The sequence below is a fragment of the Oppia nitens genome, unplaced genomic scaffold (assembly GCF_028296485.1).
Source record: "Oppia nitens isolate AA-2021 unplaced genomic scaffold, nextdenovo-longstitch-racon4-pilon3 scaffold2_pilon_pilon_pilon, whole genome shotgun sequence".
Classification (NCBI taxonomy): Eukaryota; Metazoa; Arthropoda; class Arachnida; order Sarcoptiformes; family Oppiidae; genus Oppia; species Oppia nitens.
The window spans coordinates 2199406-2216268 of record NW_026533210.1 but is presented as its reverse complement, the minus strand read 5'-3'; the positions used below and the strand labels follow the sequence as shown (position 1 = coordinate 2216268).

Sequence of the window (16863 nt, the reverse complement as noted above, 5' to 3'; positions counted from 1 at the left end):
TAATAAAAAATTTTATTTGCAGATCAAATGTAATATATTTAATAAAATCTTCCATATCTTTTAGTATAGCAAATATATACTGTATTTTATAGATAATATATAACTAATTTTTATGGTTTTTATGAATTATTAAAACTACATTTAACAATTAATTTATGAAAACAACTAAAACATTATGAATCTAAATAAAACTTCATTAAGATAACAGAATAAATAAAATTACAAAAATGATTAAAATTACAAATATTAAGTAAAATTAGTTATTTTTAGAAAAATAATCATTAATTAATGATATATTGTTGTCGTGCATGAAATTAGACAAATAAATTAGATTTCAGATATAATGTATAGTCTATTCTTAAATYAAATTAAATTTTATATGATTTCAATTTTATTTTGCATGTAATTGAATGCAATTTTTTWAAGACWAWTATTAGTASAAAATGTTAACRATGTTCAAACTTTTTGTCTAATATTGAATTTTATTGATTGAGTTAATTGAATAATATTTTAAAATATGCAACAAATAGCCTATAAATCATATGTTTTTAATAAACAGTTAGTTTTTTTTATTAATGTTTAAAAGTATTTCAATACTCATTGAATGTCATTAATCGATTAAATTATTTATTAATTTAAAGGACTTCACTGTTGCTGTTGTCTACGGTTGCTGTTAACCATTGGTATCGTCAGAAACAGCGTCAGACCAGACAGACATCATATCAAATACCAGTCAAGTCATGTCTTAATTGGAGATCACTKTCAGCRATGATGWCTATAAGATTTGCTCAGTTGGATAATAATGAAAACCAATGGATAGACAATGTTTACAATAAATGCATTAAAAGTGTGGTCAAAATTAGACGACGCGATATGACTAACAATAAATATGAATATAAGGCAACCGGTTGGATAGTAGATGCAACTAATGGCCTAATTGTCACCAATTATCATAACGTCGAGGACCGTCCAGTTGTTTTGGTTGAGTTACCGCGTGCTTACCAAGTGTCTGGCCTGTTGGTTGACATACCAAATAAAGATCCCATCTTAAGAGATAAGGAAGAAATAAGCGAGTGGTGGGCGCATGTGATTTATGTTGAACCGCATCTGGATCTGGCACTGTTGACATTACCAAAGATTAAGTCCGGACAGTTAGCTCAGCTTAGGATTGCCAAAACAGACGCCACATTTGGCGATCAAGTAATGGCCATTGGATTTCCAAAATTCCCTAAATCAGTGATAACCGGTATAATAAAATATATGAACTATTTCGTTGAAATATCAGATGGATGGTATGGTTATGAGCACCTGATGTGGCCCACAAACCAGTTATATATGTTTGCATCGATTACGGCTTCAGGAGGCTGTTCCGGTGGAGCAGTGATCAACACGAATGGCCAAGTGGTGGGTGTTTTATTTAGTACTGGTTTTAAAGCACTGACCATTACTAGAAGACAGGATCTGTTAGGTACTACCACTTTAAATATATACATACAGTATATACTGTACAAAAAAATTATAATATTTTACTATTTTTTCTCTCTTTCTTTCTTTCTTTTTTCTAATCATTCAATTGATCCAAGATTTTATAGACAGAGCTAAAGGCAAAGGACAGGAAATTCGTCAGCAATTAGTTAATGATAGAAAACAGTTGTATTCCTCCGGCAAACCATTTATCGGTGTTTTTGTCAAATACAGTACTGATAGTCAAACCTATTGTGTCCATAAATATATGCCAAACGCTAAGAATGTCAGGTATTTACAGATAATTACATTAATATATTAATAAAAAAATATTGTATAAATGTTTAATCATTAGTTAAATTAAATTTCAATTTGTTAGACAAAACTTTAAAATTGGTGATCAAATTATAACTATCGATAAAAAATCAATTAACAATTTTGATGACTTAATGAATGCCTTCAATCAGTTATCCATTGGACAGACAACTGAATTGGGGATTAAAAAACTTAATACACAAGAAGTGACTGCAATTCAATTTAATCGACAAACTATTGAAAATTCTTGTTTTTTCTAATATCTAATTAAATATATTATTTTTCGATGGAAACAAAAATAATTTATATATCAATATTTAGTTTAATTTAAAAAAAAAAGATTTATTAAATAGTTGTTCATTTTATAAATAATAATTCATATTTACTGATCTAACGCTACTTTTATAATAAGATAATAAACTAATTATTTTTTTGTGTATAACAAACATTTGAACTTTTTATACACAATATTAAAAGTGAAAATTCATTAATTCATAATTCATTAAATATAATAATATTTAATTGAATTAAAAAAAATTAATTAGTTATTGAATAATTGATTTTTAATATTGATTTTTGTGCACAAAAATAAAATACAATATTTTTGTTTGTTTGTTAATTTAAATCAATTTTTGCACATTTTTTTGTGTGGACACAAATACAGAGATTATCAAATAATCTTTGAAAAAAAAACTTTTTTTTTGAAAACTTTTTTTCTGAAAAACTTTGAACAACTAATAATAATTTTGTGAATATAGTTGTTCTGATCCCTGATATTCGTCCAATTCTTTTGATTCCTCGTTGTTGTCGTCGTCTTCAACGTCCACAACCTCTTGATCGCTGACTTCTCCGTCATAATAGCCATAATCATTGCTTTGGTTGTTGTTTTGATTGTCATAATAATTGACTGCCTCTTCTTCTCCTTCTTCCCCTTCTTCTTCATCTTCATAAATGTCATGTTCTTCTGCTTCATCTTCTTCACCGACGTCTTCTTCCTCATTATCTTCGTTGGATTTGTCGTAGTGATCGGCAGCGATATGAAGATCGCTGGCAAAGTAGTTGACAGCATTGGGCACCAACTCCTGTATGAGTACTCGGGAYACATCCCAGTCGTATTCAAGACAATCGACATCATCTAATTCATCAGTTGATGACCAAAAATAATTGAAGAACGAGTCATAGTAGCGGTAATTTTCTTCGCCGGTATTCTGATCGACAAATCGTTCAACGAAATGACATTTGTCGACATTCCAGTCAATGTCAGTGGACACCACTTTTACGGGACGACACAGATCTGTTAGTCGCGGATCGATTTGCAGATAAAAGTCTTTTTGGATGACATTGTTGCTGAAGTATTCGTTCGGCGAGAAGTAAAACTCGATGGAAAACCTACGCACCGATGGTTCGGTTGCCACACGAATGTCCTCCAAGTGTCTGAGTATCGGTACATCTGCGTCGACAATGCGCTTAGAAAAGTCTTCGGATGCGTACAAAACTTTTAGCCAAAAGTAAGGAATTCCGACCAATAGTGTCGGCTTTGAGTCGACATTGTTGTTGTTGTCGTAGTAGTCGTCSGGCAGATCGCTGTCCGACGGCTCGTACATTCCGGACACGATTTCGGCTCGCATTTCGTGTAACGGTTCGTATATTTGTTCGTACTTTTTGATCAAATAAAAAAAATCTTCGACAAACCGAAACTCAGTCGACTTCTTTTGTTCGTTCAGTTTCTGCAGTTCATTGACTCGTTGTCTGATCTTTTCTGGCAACAGATCATAGCTGTTGTTGTTGTCGACATTGTTTGCAACTATGGTTTCTCTTGCGGTTGCGGTTGTCGATGACGATTGGTTGCCATAGTCGGCAACAGTATCGGCAACAGTGGACAACTGTTTCTGGTAATCAGATGTCCGAAGAAAGTCTTCCAAAATTTGTTCAAATTCTGCCATTTTTTTTAACTCAAAATTTCTCTAATAATTATATATAATTAATATACTCTTCAGATGATAGTAATGATGTGTTTTCTTTGGCTCAAAAGTTATATTATAAGAATATTTTGTGTCCGTTTGTTTGATTGTTTTTTTTTCTTTAATAACTGTTAAATTGATTTTTAAATTTTGTTAAATTAGTGCAATTTATAGGATTGATTCGCGCGATATATACTACAAAATAGAAATTAATAATAAATTATTTTTTAAACAGTAATTATAATCAAAACGCGATTCAATAATTTAAAAAAAAAACAATTAAATAAAATACTAATTTTTCTTAAACACAAATCATAGTCGGGTTGTTATTTTTGAAACAAAATAATAATAATAACGGCTTAAGACATGACCACCAATTATATCAGTCAACGATGCCGTCCATTGGCTTCGATGGTGACATTGATTATTATCATCATCATTGAAATGATTGTTTATTTGTTTTCTGAGGACAGTTTACACACAACGACGACAACAGACAAAACAGGTAACGACGAGTTGGGAGAAAAAGTGAAAAATTATATAATTGTTAATCTAATAATCATATTAGTAGTATTAGTCTGTTGTTGTGTCTGTTGTTGTGTCTGTTGTTGTGTCTGTTGCTGTGTCTGTCTGTATCTTCTATGTAGTGGTTTGGATGATGTTTTCGATCGTACAACTAGTAGTCGTCGTCATCGTCATCATCAGCCGCAACCCATTCAGATATATGGTATCAGTCAACCGGGTGTTCAACAGACAGTGCCATTACAACAACAACAACAACAACAACCGCAACAGCTTCTACCCCCACCACAACAACTACCAGTTAAATCAGCTGGTGGTGGTGGCGGACAGTTACCGGTGTCGCCTAGGAGTACTGGCCAGTCAGTTGTTTTTGTACCACAAAATCAACAACAATCACCTGTTAGTGGAGGACAACAGCAACAACAGGTACCACCTGTTGTTGTTGTTGTCCAACCAAAGTCACCGTCGGCTAAACATTAACCATAAAAATGTTGTTATTGTTTCACTGTTTTTCCAACAACAAAAAAAATAATAGTTTTTGAAACAATTTTTTTATACTAAATTTTTTATTTATCTATTAGTATTGCAAATATTCTAACATATCATTCATTATATAATTTAAATTGTATATTCAATGATTAATTAGTTATTATTAAATTAATTATTAATGTTAAATTATAATAAATTTATTGTCAATTGTATAAAAAAATATATTACATTGATAGTATTTTATTTATTGAATTAATTTTTATTTAATTTTTATTTATTTTAAATTATTAAAATAAATGTTTTTATACTATGTGAATAATTATGTAAAAAAACTAAATAATGATTAGTTGCTATTGATTTATCAATGATTGTATACAAATAATGTTAAATTGGTTTTAATTTATTAATTTTTTGCTGAAATAATTATGAATTTATGTTTATTTTGTGTTTTGTGTTTTAAGAATTTTATAATTTACAGTTAAATCACGAGAAAAAATTAAAAAATATAATTAAATAAAATACTATTTTTTTTAAAACACAAATCATAGTCGGGTTGTTATTTTTGAAACAAAATAATAATAATAACGGCTTAAGACATGACCACCAATTATATCAGTCAACGATGCCGTCCATTGGCTTCGATGGTCGCAATGATTATTATTATTATCATTGAAATGATTGCATCGGTCAGGTATTAACATACAGCTTACTGTTTCGTTTAAATTAAATTATTTAATTTATTATGAAAACTAATTCAAACAAAACAATTAATCAATCAATCAATGAATTAATGTTTATGTATTTTCTGAGGACAGTTCAAAAACGATTGTAATTGAAGACAAAGAAATGGAAGAAAGAGTGAATAAAATAATAATTATTAGTCTAATAGTCATATTCGTAGTATTAGTCTGTTGTTGTGTCTGTTGCTGTGTCTGTCTGTATCTTCTATGTCGTGGTTTGGATGATGTCTTCGATCGTACAACTAGTAGTCGTCGTCATCATCGTCATCATCAGCCGCAACCCATTCAGATATATGGTATCAGTCAACCGGGTGTTCAACAGACAGTGCCATTACAACAACAACAACCGCAACAGCTTCTACCCCCACCACAACAACTATCAGTTCAATCAACTGGTGGCGGACAGTTACCGGTGTCGCCTAAGAGTGTTGGCCAGACAGTTGTTTTCGTACCACAAAAACAACAACAATCACCTGTTAGTGGAGGACAACAACCAAAGTCTGTCCAACCAAAGTCATCGTCGGTAAAGCATTAACCATAAAAATGTTGTTATTGTTTCAATGTTTTTCCAACAACAACAAAATTAATAGTTTTTGAAACAATTTTTTTATATTAAATTTTTATTTATCTATTAGTATTGCAAATATTCTAACATATCATTCATTATATAATTTAAATTGTAAATTCAATGATTAATTAGTTATTATTAAAATAATTATTAATGTTAAATTATAATAAATTTATTGTTAATTGTATAAAAAATACATTATATTGCTATTATTTTATTTATTGAATTAATTTTTATTTAAGTTTTATTTATTTTAAATTATTAAAATAAATGTTTTATACTATGTGAATAATTATTGATATGTAAAAAAACTAAATAATGATTAGTTGCTATTGATTTATTAATGATTGTATACAAATAATGTTAAATTGGTTTTAATTTGGTTTTAATTTATTAAATTTTTTTTTGCTGAAATAATTATGAATTTATGTTTATTTTGTAGTTTGTGTTTTACGAATCTCGTTATAAGATTTAATAATTTACAGTTAATTCACGAGAAATATATATAAATAAACTGAAATTACAGTCTAATATAACAAAAACAAAAACGTTGAATAACTTATAAATTATTGGTCAATTATAATAAATAACTCGCGATTAATATTTAAAAAATAGGATTAAATAAAAACAATGATAGGATATGACAGATAATTTAGAGAAACATAACTATCCATTGGTAGACATCCTGTTTGAAGAGTTGCTGCCATTGATGACAGCAAATGGCTTTGAATGTCAGCCAACAATCAGTAATACTATTATAAACAACGACAGAATTGAATGCCATTATCAATACAAAAGTCGTCGTTTCGGTGATCAATATGTTTGCATACAATTGATAGTCATTCCTCTGATGTCTTTTTCAATACATTGTACGGCTATTATCAATGAACTCAATGAACAACAGCCAAACATTAGACTTAATTGGATGCAAGAGACGAGACAATCGGCGATCAAGCGATTCAAACACGAGTTTGTAGACAAACTCGTCGATCTGTTGTCCATAACTATCAATGAATTACCCGAAGAACTGTGTCTCAAAGTCATCCAATATCTGTCATATCCATCATTGATTCAATTGTCGCAAACAAGTAGTCGCTGGCATCGTATTTGTCTCGAAGATCAGCTGTGGAGGTCGTTATTTGGTAAAAATTTTGGTATCGACTTATCCGTCAATACAACAGCCAAAAGTGTCAATATTGTCAATACTGTCAATGGTAGCAGTCATCAGCAGTTGATTAACTGGAAACAAAGATTTCAATTGCAATACATTAAAGACAAAGAAGAGGATCACCGACGACGACAACTGCTCTCTAATAGTAAACTTTATTCAAGTAATCCAACGTTTTGGAGAAGATATAGATCTGTCTGAATATCATGTAATTTGAAAACATTAAGATATATATATATATAGTTATAATAATAAAAAAGTGTTTTAAAACAAATATGTTTTTAAAATTTATGACCTAATTATTATTTAAAATATAAGATTCAAATATAATTTTCGATAAAAATAAATTATTCAATATTTATATATATTCAACAATTATGAGTTAAATTAATAGCAAAAACAAAATCACAGAATTTAAATTAAAAAGTTTTTATTTATTATTATTTACAATAAAATATCACATTATTTAATGTAATTATTATTTTTGTATAAAAACTTTGTATATTATTTGTATTATTAAAAAAACATTTAAAATTAGTATATTGTATTAAAATTGTTATATTATTACAATTTGATATAAATAATATTAAATATATAAACATTTAAAAAATATATATAAATCATACAATCATTGCTAATATAGCTATTAGTAAATACAGTATTTTTAAAATACACTACAGTATAGTCTAATTACAATACAACTACTTATCCAATTCATAAATCATTAATAATAATAAATTAAAAATAACTAATAAATATATATTATTTTGTTTATCCTAACGGCTTCTGTAGTGTACGCCTACCGTAAAATCGGACGGTCGGGGAATTGATGACTTACTTACGTACTGTAAGGGAACTTTAGTATTGGCTGTTCGTATAAACTCATACTTTATGACCATCCGGGCGACTACAGCCTTGGCCTCCATAAGCGCAAAACGCATACCCACACAATTTCGTGGACCGGCACCAAACGGCAAATAGGTGTAGGGTATGATTTTATCACGATTTTCCGGGAGGAAACGCTCCGGTCGGTACTGTTTCGGTTCCGGAAAGTAGTCGGGACAGTGATGTAGAGCGTGAATCGGTATCATTATTGTTGTACCCTTTTCTACTGTAATTCCCGTATTGCCTGTTTTTAATTGAATGAGACAATTATTTTAAAATTACAATTTATCTAATTTGAAAGCACATTATCGATATGAATACATTACCTAATTTGTAGTCCTGAGAGGGCACCCGACTTGTTATCGGTGCCGGGCCATACATACGCAGTGCTTCCGATATACAGGCATCCAAATAGGGTAAACGTATAATTGTCTCGTAGTCAATATGACCGTTGGCGTCACAATGACCGCGGATTTCATCGACCAATTTTAGTTGAGCTTCCGGATTAATGGCCAACAAATAGATCAAATGAGCTAACAGTGTAGCCGTTGTTTCATAACCGGCCAATAAGAAAACAAAACTCGTGCCCACGATATCCACTTCTTTGATGTCCAGTTTGTCTCTGTTTTTCAACAATCGGCTATTGTCTTCCAGACCGTGATGTGCTTCAGCATCCATAAGCTTATCATTGGCACTGCTATTGTCATCATTTCCCGCACTGTTATCATCAACATTACTCTGTGCGTCAATCATTAGCTGAAGAAAGTCGTAGTATTTGCCACCACTTTGATCCTGTTTTCTTTGTTTGATTATCTCTTTGATCTGATTTTTACATTATATTCAACAAAAAATAATTAACTTTAATATCATTGCATTTCTGAAAATAAAAACAACAAGACTTACGGCTTTAACAAAAAAGTTATGTACAGAAGGATTTATGGCCGATATTTTGAAGAACCGCTTAACTGGACCGGCAATACTCGCCAAAAGAGTACGCCATTTACTTCCAGCCGCCAATATATTTGCGTTGACAACAAACGGATTGTTCGGGTCGTTATGGGTGTCGGTTTTGGTGGCAAAAGCACAGCTGGCTATACCATCCATGGTATAGTTGCCCATCAGTCCCTTCATCTCTATTTCATTACCATCAGTGGCCACCTTATCTAATACCCGGTCGACACTATCGATACAATGCTCGACTAATGTCATCATTTTTCTTAACTTTCCGGTCGTAAATGATGGCGAAACCTAAAATAAAAAGTAATGGACACATAGTCGGGTGTTACGGAACATACAATTATAGTAAACTAAATCTCAATAGTTTTGGTTTGATTTGTTTGATAATATCTATATTAATAGATAGTGTCTTACAATAGATCGCTGTCTTTTCCATTCGTCATCCCTAACCATAAGCAGCGAGTGATCTAATACTTCATCATCTGATCTCATGTTTTGACGATTGATAAATATATGAAAATCTTTAACCATAATGTTTTTGATTAGTTCGGGATCGGCCACATTCAACACCGCTTTTGTGCCCATATATGTACTGTTTAATTGAAAAATAATATTATTATTTTAATAAATATGAAATTATAAGTTTTTCTATTATTTATCTCTAAAATGATTGATTTATCATATATACAACAAAAAAGTAAAATAAAATATCTAACCCATAGATAGGTCCATATTTAGCTAACCGGTCCTCTTCTAGCAATTGAAATCGTTTGACAAACATCTCCCAAATATTGCCAAACAATACGACCGGTTTCGGACCTTTGACGCCACGGGATGACCAGTAGTTAAAATTTTTGGTTAAATAACTTTATCGGATGTTAAAAATCAATTAATATTATTGACAAATTAATTAATTATTTTCAATAATACAATACATACTAATAAAATGCAGTCAACGCTGCTGTTATGACAGCTAATGTAGTAAAACTTATAACAAACATTTTTAAGTGTTTGTACAGTATATAAAATAAATAAATTAATAATTAATTTAACAAAACAAATGGATAAAAAATAGTTTAAACTTTTAAAAATTTAATTAGTTTAACTTAAAAGATATATAAAAAAAGTTTTTAATCATTTAAACTTATAGTCAACTATTTTGACTATGAATTGTCAGTTAATGTGTTGTTTCAAATGCAAACATACGGTGTGTTTATATACTAAACATTTGTGTTTTAATAGTTATTCAGTACATTAGGTACGACACGAACTATTTTATTCAATGAATATTCTGCTCTCTCTCTCTCTCTCTCTCTCTCTCTCTCTCTCTCTCTCTCTCTCTCTCTCTCGTTATGATTATTATGACTACTATTTTAACAGTTAAAGTACTGGTTGTTGTTGTTTATTATTAATATCATTATCTTGGATCGGACTTCAAACTGGATAATAATATCATACAATTTTTTTTGCACTGTTATGTTACATATCTTATGTGTAATGTTTTTTTTTAAATAGTCAAATGAATAATAGTTTATTTAAATAATTATTATACAATAAATGTTGTTATACTAAACAATAGTGCAATTTTCATATAGTTTAAGGCTTAAATAACTGCAATTATTATTAATTACAATAATTATTATCAGAGCAAACGTAATTTTAAAAGTTATCAATGGTTATAAATAATTTATATATAAATAAAATTGTTAATTGATAATATTTCAATTATATAATTTAACTTTTTAGATGAAAAAAAGTGATCAATATTATTCATAACGATATCCATGGTAACTTTTTAAATTCAATGTATAGTTCAATTTTTGTTTTGTTAATTCGCAAATTTTTTTATAGAAAGTTTTTATTTCTTAATTAAAAAATTAGTATTTTATTGTAAAAAGATTTTAATAAATATATTTTTCTAAACTTATTTTATTACATAAAATTTCAATAAATTATATAAGCTATATAAAACTCCAAACGTTAAGATCGTTATAATTAAAAATAAAACAATTTTTTTGGTAATCATATGTCTGATTAATAATGTCTTAGTATTTAATAAAAAAAATAATGTTTATCTTTTATTTTGAGTAAAATATTGTTTTATTTAATTTAATATTTAAATGTATTCACTATTATTTTATAATACAAATATAATTATAAACATAAAAACTATATAAATCATACAATAATTAAAATGATACAAATGGGTATTATTATAGTTATAGCTTATAATAACTTATAAATAATAATAAAATTAAGTCAATTTTTACAATAATAAATCGTTATTTTTATGTCCTAACCGTTTGCCTGTACTGTACGCCTACCGTAAAATCAGAGGGTACGGCAAACATTGACTTTTGTACGTATTTTAAGGGAACTTTGGTATTAGCTGTTCGTAGAAATTCATATTTTATGAGCACCCGGGCAACTATAGCCTTGGCCTCCATAAGCGCAAAACGCATACCCACACAATTTCGTGGACCGGCACCAAACGGCAGATAGGTGTAGGGTATGATTTTATCACGATTTTCCGGTAGGAAGCGTTCCGGTCGGTACTGTTTCGGTTCCGGAAAGTAGTCGGGACAGTGATGTAGAGCGTGAATCGGTATGATTATTGTTATACCCTTTTCTACTGTGATTCCCGTATTGGCTGTTTAAATTTGAATGAGACATTTATTTTAAAAATTCAATTTGAATCTAATTTGAAAGCACACTATCGATATGAATACATTACCTAATTTGTAGTCTTGAGAGGGCACCCGACCTGTTTGCGGAGCCGGGCTATACATTCGTAGTGCTTCCGATATACAGGCGTCCAAATAGGGCAACCGTATAATTGTCTCGTAATCAATATGGCCGTTGGCGTCACAATGACCGCGGATTTCGTCGACCAATTTGCGCTGAGCTTCCGGATTAATAGCCAACAAATAGACCAAATGAGCCAACAATGTAGCCGTTGTCTCATAACCGGCCAATAAGAAAACAAAACTTGTGGCTAATATATCAATCTCTTTGATTTCCAGTTTGTCTCTGTTCTTCAACAATCGGCTATTATCTTCCAGGCCGTGATGTGCTTCAGCATCCATAAGCTTATCATTGGCACTGCTATTGTCATCATTCATGTCTACATTTTTGTTGGCGTCAATCATCAGCTGAAGAAAGTCATAGCGTTTGCGATCACTTTTCGTATCCTCTTTTCTTTGTTTGATAATCTCTTTGATCTGTTATTTTTTTAATCAAAGAAAACTTAATTATCAATATTACTGGACACGAAAAAAAAACGACAACAAGACTTACGGCATCAATAAAGAAGTTGTGAACCGAAGGATTTATGGCAGATATGTTGAAGAAACGCATGATTGGACCGGCGATTGCGAACAATAAAGTCCGCCATTTACTGCCCGATACCACTATATTTGCGTTCAAAACAAACGGATTGTTCGGGTCGTTATGGGTGTCGGTTTTGGTGGCAAAAGCACAGCTGGCTATACCATCCATTGTATAATTACCCATCAGATTCTTTAACTCGATTTCATTACCATCAGTGGCCACCTTATATAATACTCGGTCGACACTTTCGATGCAATGGTCGCCCAGTGTCATCATTTTTCTTAACTTTCCGGTCGTGAATGATGGCGACACCTAAAAATGAAAAGTGATGGACACATATTCAGGTGTTTGACATACAATTAGTTAACTAAATCTCAATAGTTTTGGTTTGATTTGTTTGATAATATCTATATTAATAGATAGTGTCTTACAATAGATCGCTGTCTTTTCCATTCGTCATCGCGAACGCCAAGCAATGAATGATCTAATACTTCATCAACTGATCCCGAGTCTTGACGATTGACAAAAATGTGAAAATCTTTAACCATAATGTTTTTGATGAGCTCGGGATCGGCCACATTCAGTACTGGATTTTTACCCGTATATGTGCTGTAATTACGAAAAATTATATTATTGTTAAAAAAAATATGAAACCACTGTAATATTTAAAAAAAAAGTATATTTATAATAATTATAATTATACTACTCTGTTGAATACAAATTCACTGATTTTAGTGTTAAAAAATTAATAATAATAATAACTAACCCATAGATAGATCCATATTTAGCTAACCGGTCCTCTTCTATCAGTTGAAATCGTTTGACAAACAACTCCCAAATATTGCCAAACAATACGACCGGTTTCGGACCGTTTACGCCATGGGATGACCAGTAGTTAAAATTTTTGGTCAAATAACTTAGTGGTAAAAAAATTAATTTACATTATTATTATAGGTTATTTTTTTTATATATAGTAATTAAATAATATAAAACATATAAATATAATGCAATCAACGCTGCTGTTATAACAGCTAATGTAGTAAAACTTATAACAAACATATTTAAGTTTATACAGTATATAAAAAAAATAATTAATAATTAATTTTTAGACAACAAATGGAAAAAAATAATTACTTTAAAACATTAAATTAGCTTAACTTAAAAGACACAAAAATAAGATTTTAATTACAAAACTTATAGTCAACTATTTTAACTATGAATTGTCAGTTAATGTGTTGTTTCAAATGTAAACATACGGTGTGTTTATATATACTAAACATTTGTGTTTTAATAGTTATTCAGTACATTAGGTACGACACGAACTATTTTATTCAATGAATATTCTGTACAAATCTCTCTCTCTCTCTCTCTCTCTCTCTCTCTCTCTCTCTCTCTCTCTCGTTATCATTATTATGATGAGTATCTATATGTAGTAGTAATTTGTTGATTATTGTTGATATTTTTATTGGGCTTTAAAAAATATCAATAGATACTGTACTTATGACTGGTTTGTACTGTACAGTGTGTGTATGTGTAATGTATGATATTTTATTCAATATATTCAAGTTTTATCAATGGTTATTAATTTAAAAATGTTGTTATATTATCATAGCTTTCATATTCATTTCATAACTTAAGGATGTTTTATGTGTGATATATATATATATATATATATACCTGAATATATATTTATATAGTATTAAATAAATGATTTCAATAATCAAATTATAAGCATACGATTTATTTATTTAAATTTAAGTTCAGTGTAACTACAAATGTATTATTTATTAATTATTCTTAATTAAAATTTGTTATATTAATAGACAGTTTGATAAATTATTTTTTATTTTATTTTTTTTATTTAATAAATTTTCAAAAAATGTTTTATTCGACAAAATTTTTTAACTTAATCTCTACTGTTGTTTCTGTCTCTCAACTCGATTCCAACATAAAGATCGCCGTAATTAACAATTGGTGAAAGTTTTTTCATCATATCTCTGGTCAATGGCTTAGTATTCAATGTCTTAACAAATCTATATTTTGTGATCAGATAAACGATGGCTGTCTTCATTTCCATCAATGCAAACCTCATTCCCACACAATTTCTGGGACCCAAACCAAACGGCATATAAGTATAGGGAACTAACTTATCCCGATTGTAGGGCATAAACCGTTCGGGATTCCAACGATCGGGTTCGGGATAGTAGTCGGGATTGTGATGATTGCTTACGACATCCAAATTAATTTGCATACCTTTCGGTATAGTAATACCTATGCTTTCTAAAGAAAAAATAAAAACTTCAATATTTTTCAATCAATTGTAGATTTTTTATATATATAAAAAAATTAAACAAACCTATGGTATAGTCCTCTGAGGCTGTTCTTCCTAATAGCGAAACTGGTGTATAAAGTCTAAGTGTTTCCGCAATACAGGCCTCAAGATATGACAGTTTTGTTAGATTATCGTAACTATTGGTTTCATTCTTCACTGTCTGACCATTCACTTCTTCGTACAGTTTTTGCTGACAATTTTCATTCAATGCCAACAAATACAATAGAAATGATAGTATTGTTGCCGTTGTTTCGTAACCGGCGGCAAAAAATAATATAGAAGTGGACACTATATCTGTATCAGTGATTGTCATCTTTGGCTTATTGGTCGACAAGACATGCGATGACGGATCAGATGACTGTGTGGTATCAAAAATACTGTCATTTTGTTCAACTTTGTCTGACTTTGTTGTATCTTCGGGTCGATGTTTGGCGTCAATCATAAGTTGTAAATAATCTCTATATTTGACATTTTTATTGCTGTTTCGCTGACTAATTATAGTTTGGATCTGATATTAAATTAAGAAAAATATATTAGTATTAATAATAATAATAATATTTTTTTACATTAGTTAATCATAAGTTAAAGTGTTATATAACATACAGCATCGCTAAAGAAATTGGTAACCGATTTACTAAATGATGAAAATCGGATCCATTTGATAGACTTGGGAACCGTTGCGTTGATTATAATCGATAGTAAAAATCTGGGACTTGGCTTAAAAAAGTATTCAGCATTTATCATGAAATTGTTGCCCTTCTGATCGCTATATGTGTCGATACGGGTAGAGAATACACACGAAGCTATCACATCCATTGTCAGATTGGACATCAACTTCTTGAGCTCCACTTCCACTACAGGTTTACCAGTACTACTACTACTACTACTACTACTACTACTACTACTACTACTACTATAACTGTTATCTAACTTTGTGTCTAAATAGGTCTCCAAACGATTAACACAATCAATGATCAATGGATGCATTGCACGCATTTTGCCCGAAGAAAATGTTGGACTAATCTATTTGTTTATTGTTTATATTAATAATAAAAAAAATATTGAAAAAATTTAAATCATGTCATCAAACAAATAGCAATTAAGATTAGTTTAATATATATTTATATAAATAAGTAATAAATATCACTAAACAATGGCTCGCATTTGTCGCCAGTCATCGCCTTTAAGAATGAACAGCGATCTGTCATTAATTGGATCACCGGATGTAAAGTCAAAGTGATCGACAAAACAATGAAAATCTTTAATCAATATATTTTTGATGACATCCGGATCAGACATACAGAGCACTGGTTTGCTGCCAACAAATAGACTGAAATAAAATATTTATAAAAAATATCAATATATAAAATATTTGTTTTAAAATATATATATTTTGTTTGGTAGTTGAAAATATTTTAAATTAATTTTTTAATCACAACAACTGACCCGTAAATTTTGCCATATTTTTGATGGTTATCCATAGCTACTCTAGGACTGGGCTTAAAAAACGATTGATAAAATGTACCAAAAAATATGAGGGGTTTCGGGCCATCAATTCCTCTAATTTTCCAGTAATTAAAATTTCTGGTCAAATAACTGAAATGTTTTTTTTTGTTGGTATAATAAATGTAAATTTTAATAAATAAAAAATAAGTACTGAATTCAAATATTATTAACTAATTTCTGAATCAAGTAATTAATTAATATTACAGCAAAATACTTACTAATAGATGATAACTAGTATTGAAATAAATGCAATTAGTAGGCAATAAAAGTAGTTTATTGTATTAATAGATGACATATTTTTAAAAAAAATTTGAACTTTATAAATTATATAAACTTAAAATGAGATTATTTTTTAATAATTTAATATTATATTTATTAATAAAAATTATATTAAAGTATTAAAATGCAGTATATACTGTATACTAAATTAAATAAACTATATTTATTATAATGTTGTACTGTATTATAATAGTGAATGTTGAACCAAAACAAAAAAATTTTACATTTCTAATAATTAATTTTTTTAAATACTAAGTTTTAAATACTTTAAATAAGTATTTGATTACGTGGTGGTATTTAAAATTACTAAACAATTTTTATTTATGTTTAATATAAAAAATATTTAA

At 29.5% G+C, this 16863-nt stretch overlaps 3 protein-coding genes across 3 annotated transcripts; all 3 read right to left on the bottom strand.

The window, feature by feature from the left end:
- Positions 1–2513: 2513 nt before the first annotated feature.
- Positions 2514–3722, bottom strand: LOC128955555 (uncharacterized). Its single transcript, XM_054301229.1, has one exon. It carries the CDS (start codon positions 3720–3722, stop codon positions 2514–2516), a length of 1209 nt encoding a protein of 402 aa, XP_054157204.1.
- Positions 3723–8003: 4281 nt separating this feature from the next.
- Positions 8004–10070, bottom strand: LOC128955554 (cytochrome P450 3A9-like). The gene is made up of 6 exons (XM_054301228.1): positions 10009–10070; positions 9786–9935; positions 9484–9661; positions 9016–9360; positions 8439–8934; positions 8004–8356 (listed from the first exon to the last, which is right to left on the bottom strand). The coding sequence occupies exons 1-6, from the start codon at positions 10068–10070 to the stop codon at positions 8004–8006; spliced, it is 1584 nt and encodes a 527-aa protein (XP_054157203.1).
- A 1287-nt stretch (positions 10071–11357) lies between these two features.
- LOC128955553 (uncharacterized) lies at positions 11358–16259 on the bottom strand. The gene is made up of 11 exons (XM_054301227.1): positions 16178–16259; positions 15884–16061; positions 15335–15754; positions 14756–15239; positions 14337–14679; positions 13193–13315; positions 12831–13008; positions 12367–12711; positions 12150–12290; positions 11804–12077; positions 11358–11725 (listed from the first exon to the last, which is right to left on the bottom strand). The coding sequence occupies exons 1-11, from the start codon at positions 16210–16212 to the stop codon at positions 11358–11360; spliced, it is 2889 nt and encodes a 962-aa protein (XP_054157202.1). The 5' UTR covers positions 16213–16259.
- Between the last annotated feature and the right edge of the window lie 604 nt (positions 16260–16863).

Excerpts from the sequence above, each read along its gene's own strand:
- LOC128955554 (XM_054301228.1), bottom strand. The coding sequence starts at position 10,070 with ATGTTTGTTATAAGTTTTACTACATTAGCTGTCATAACAGCAGCGTTG. Across the intron at positions 9,936-10,008 it reads GCGTTGACTGCATTTTATTA|TTATTTAACCAAAAATTTTA; the intron begins GTATGTATTGTA and ends CATCCGATAAAG. Across the intron at positions 9,361-9,483 it reads GGAAAAGACAGCGATCTATT|GTTTCGCCATCATTTACGAC; the intron begins GTAAGACACTAT and ends TTTTTATTTTAG.
- LOC128955553 (XM_054301227.1), bottom strand. The coding sequence starts at position 16,212 with ATGGATAACCATCAAAAATATGGCAAAATTTACGG. Across the intron at positions 14,680-14,755 it reads CTCAGAGGACTATACCATAG|AAAGCATAGGTATTACTATA; the intron begins GTTTGTTTAATT and ends TTTTTTCTTTAG. Across the intron at positions 13,009-13,192 it reads CAACTGATAGAAGAGGACCG|CACATATACGGGTAAAAATC; the intron begins GTTAGCTAAATA and ends TCGTAATTACAG.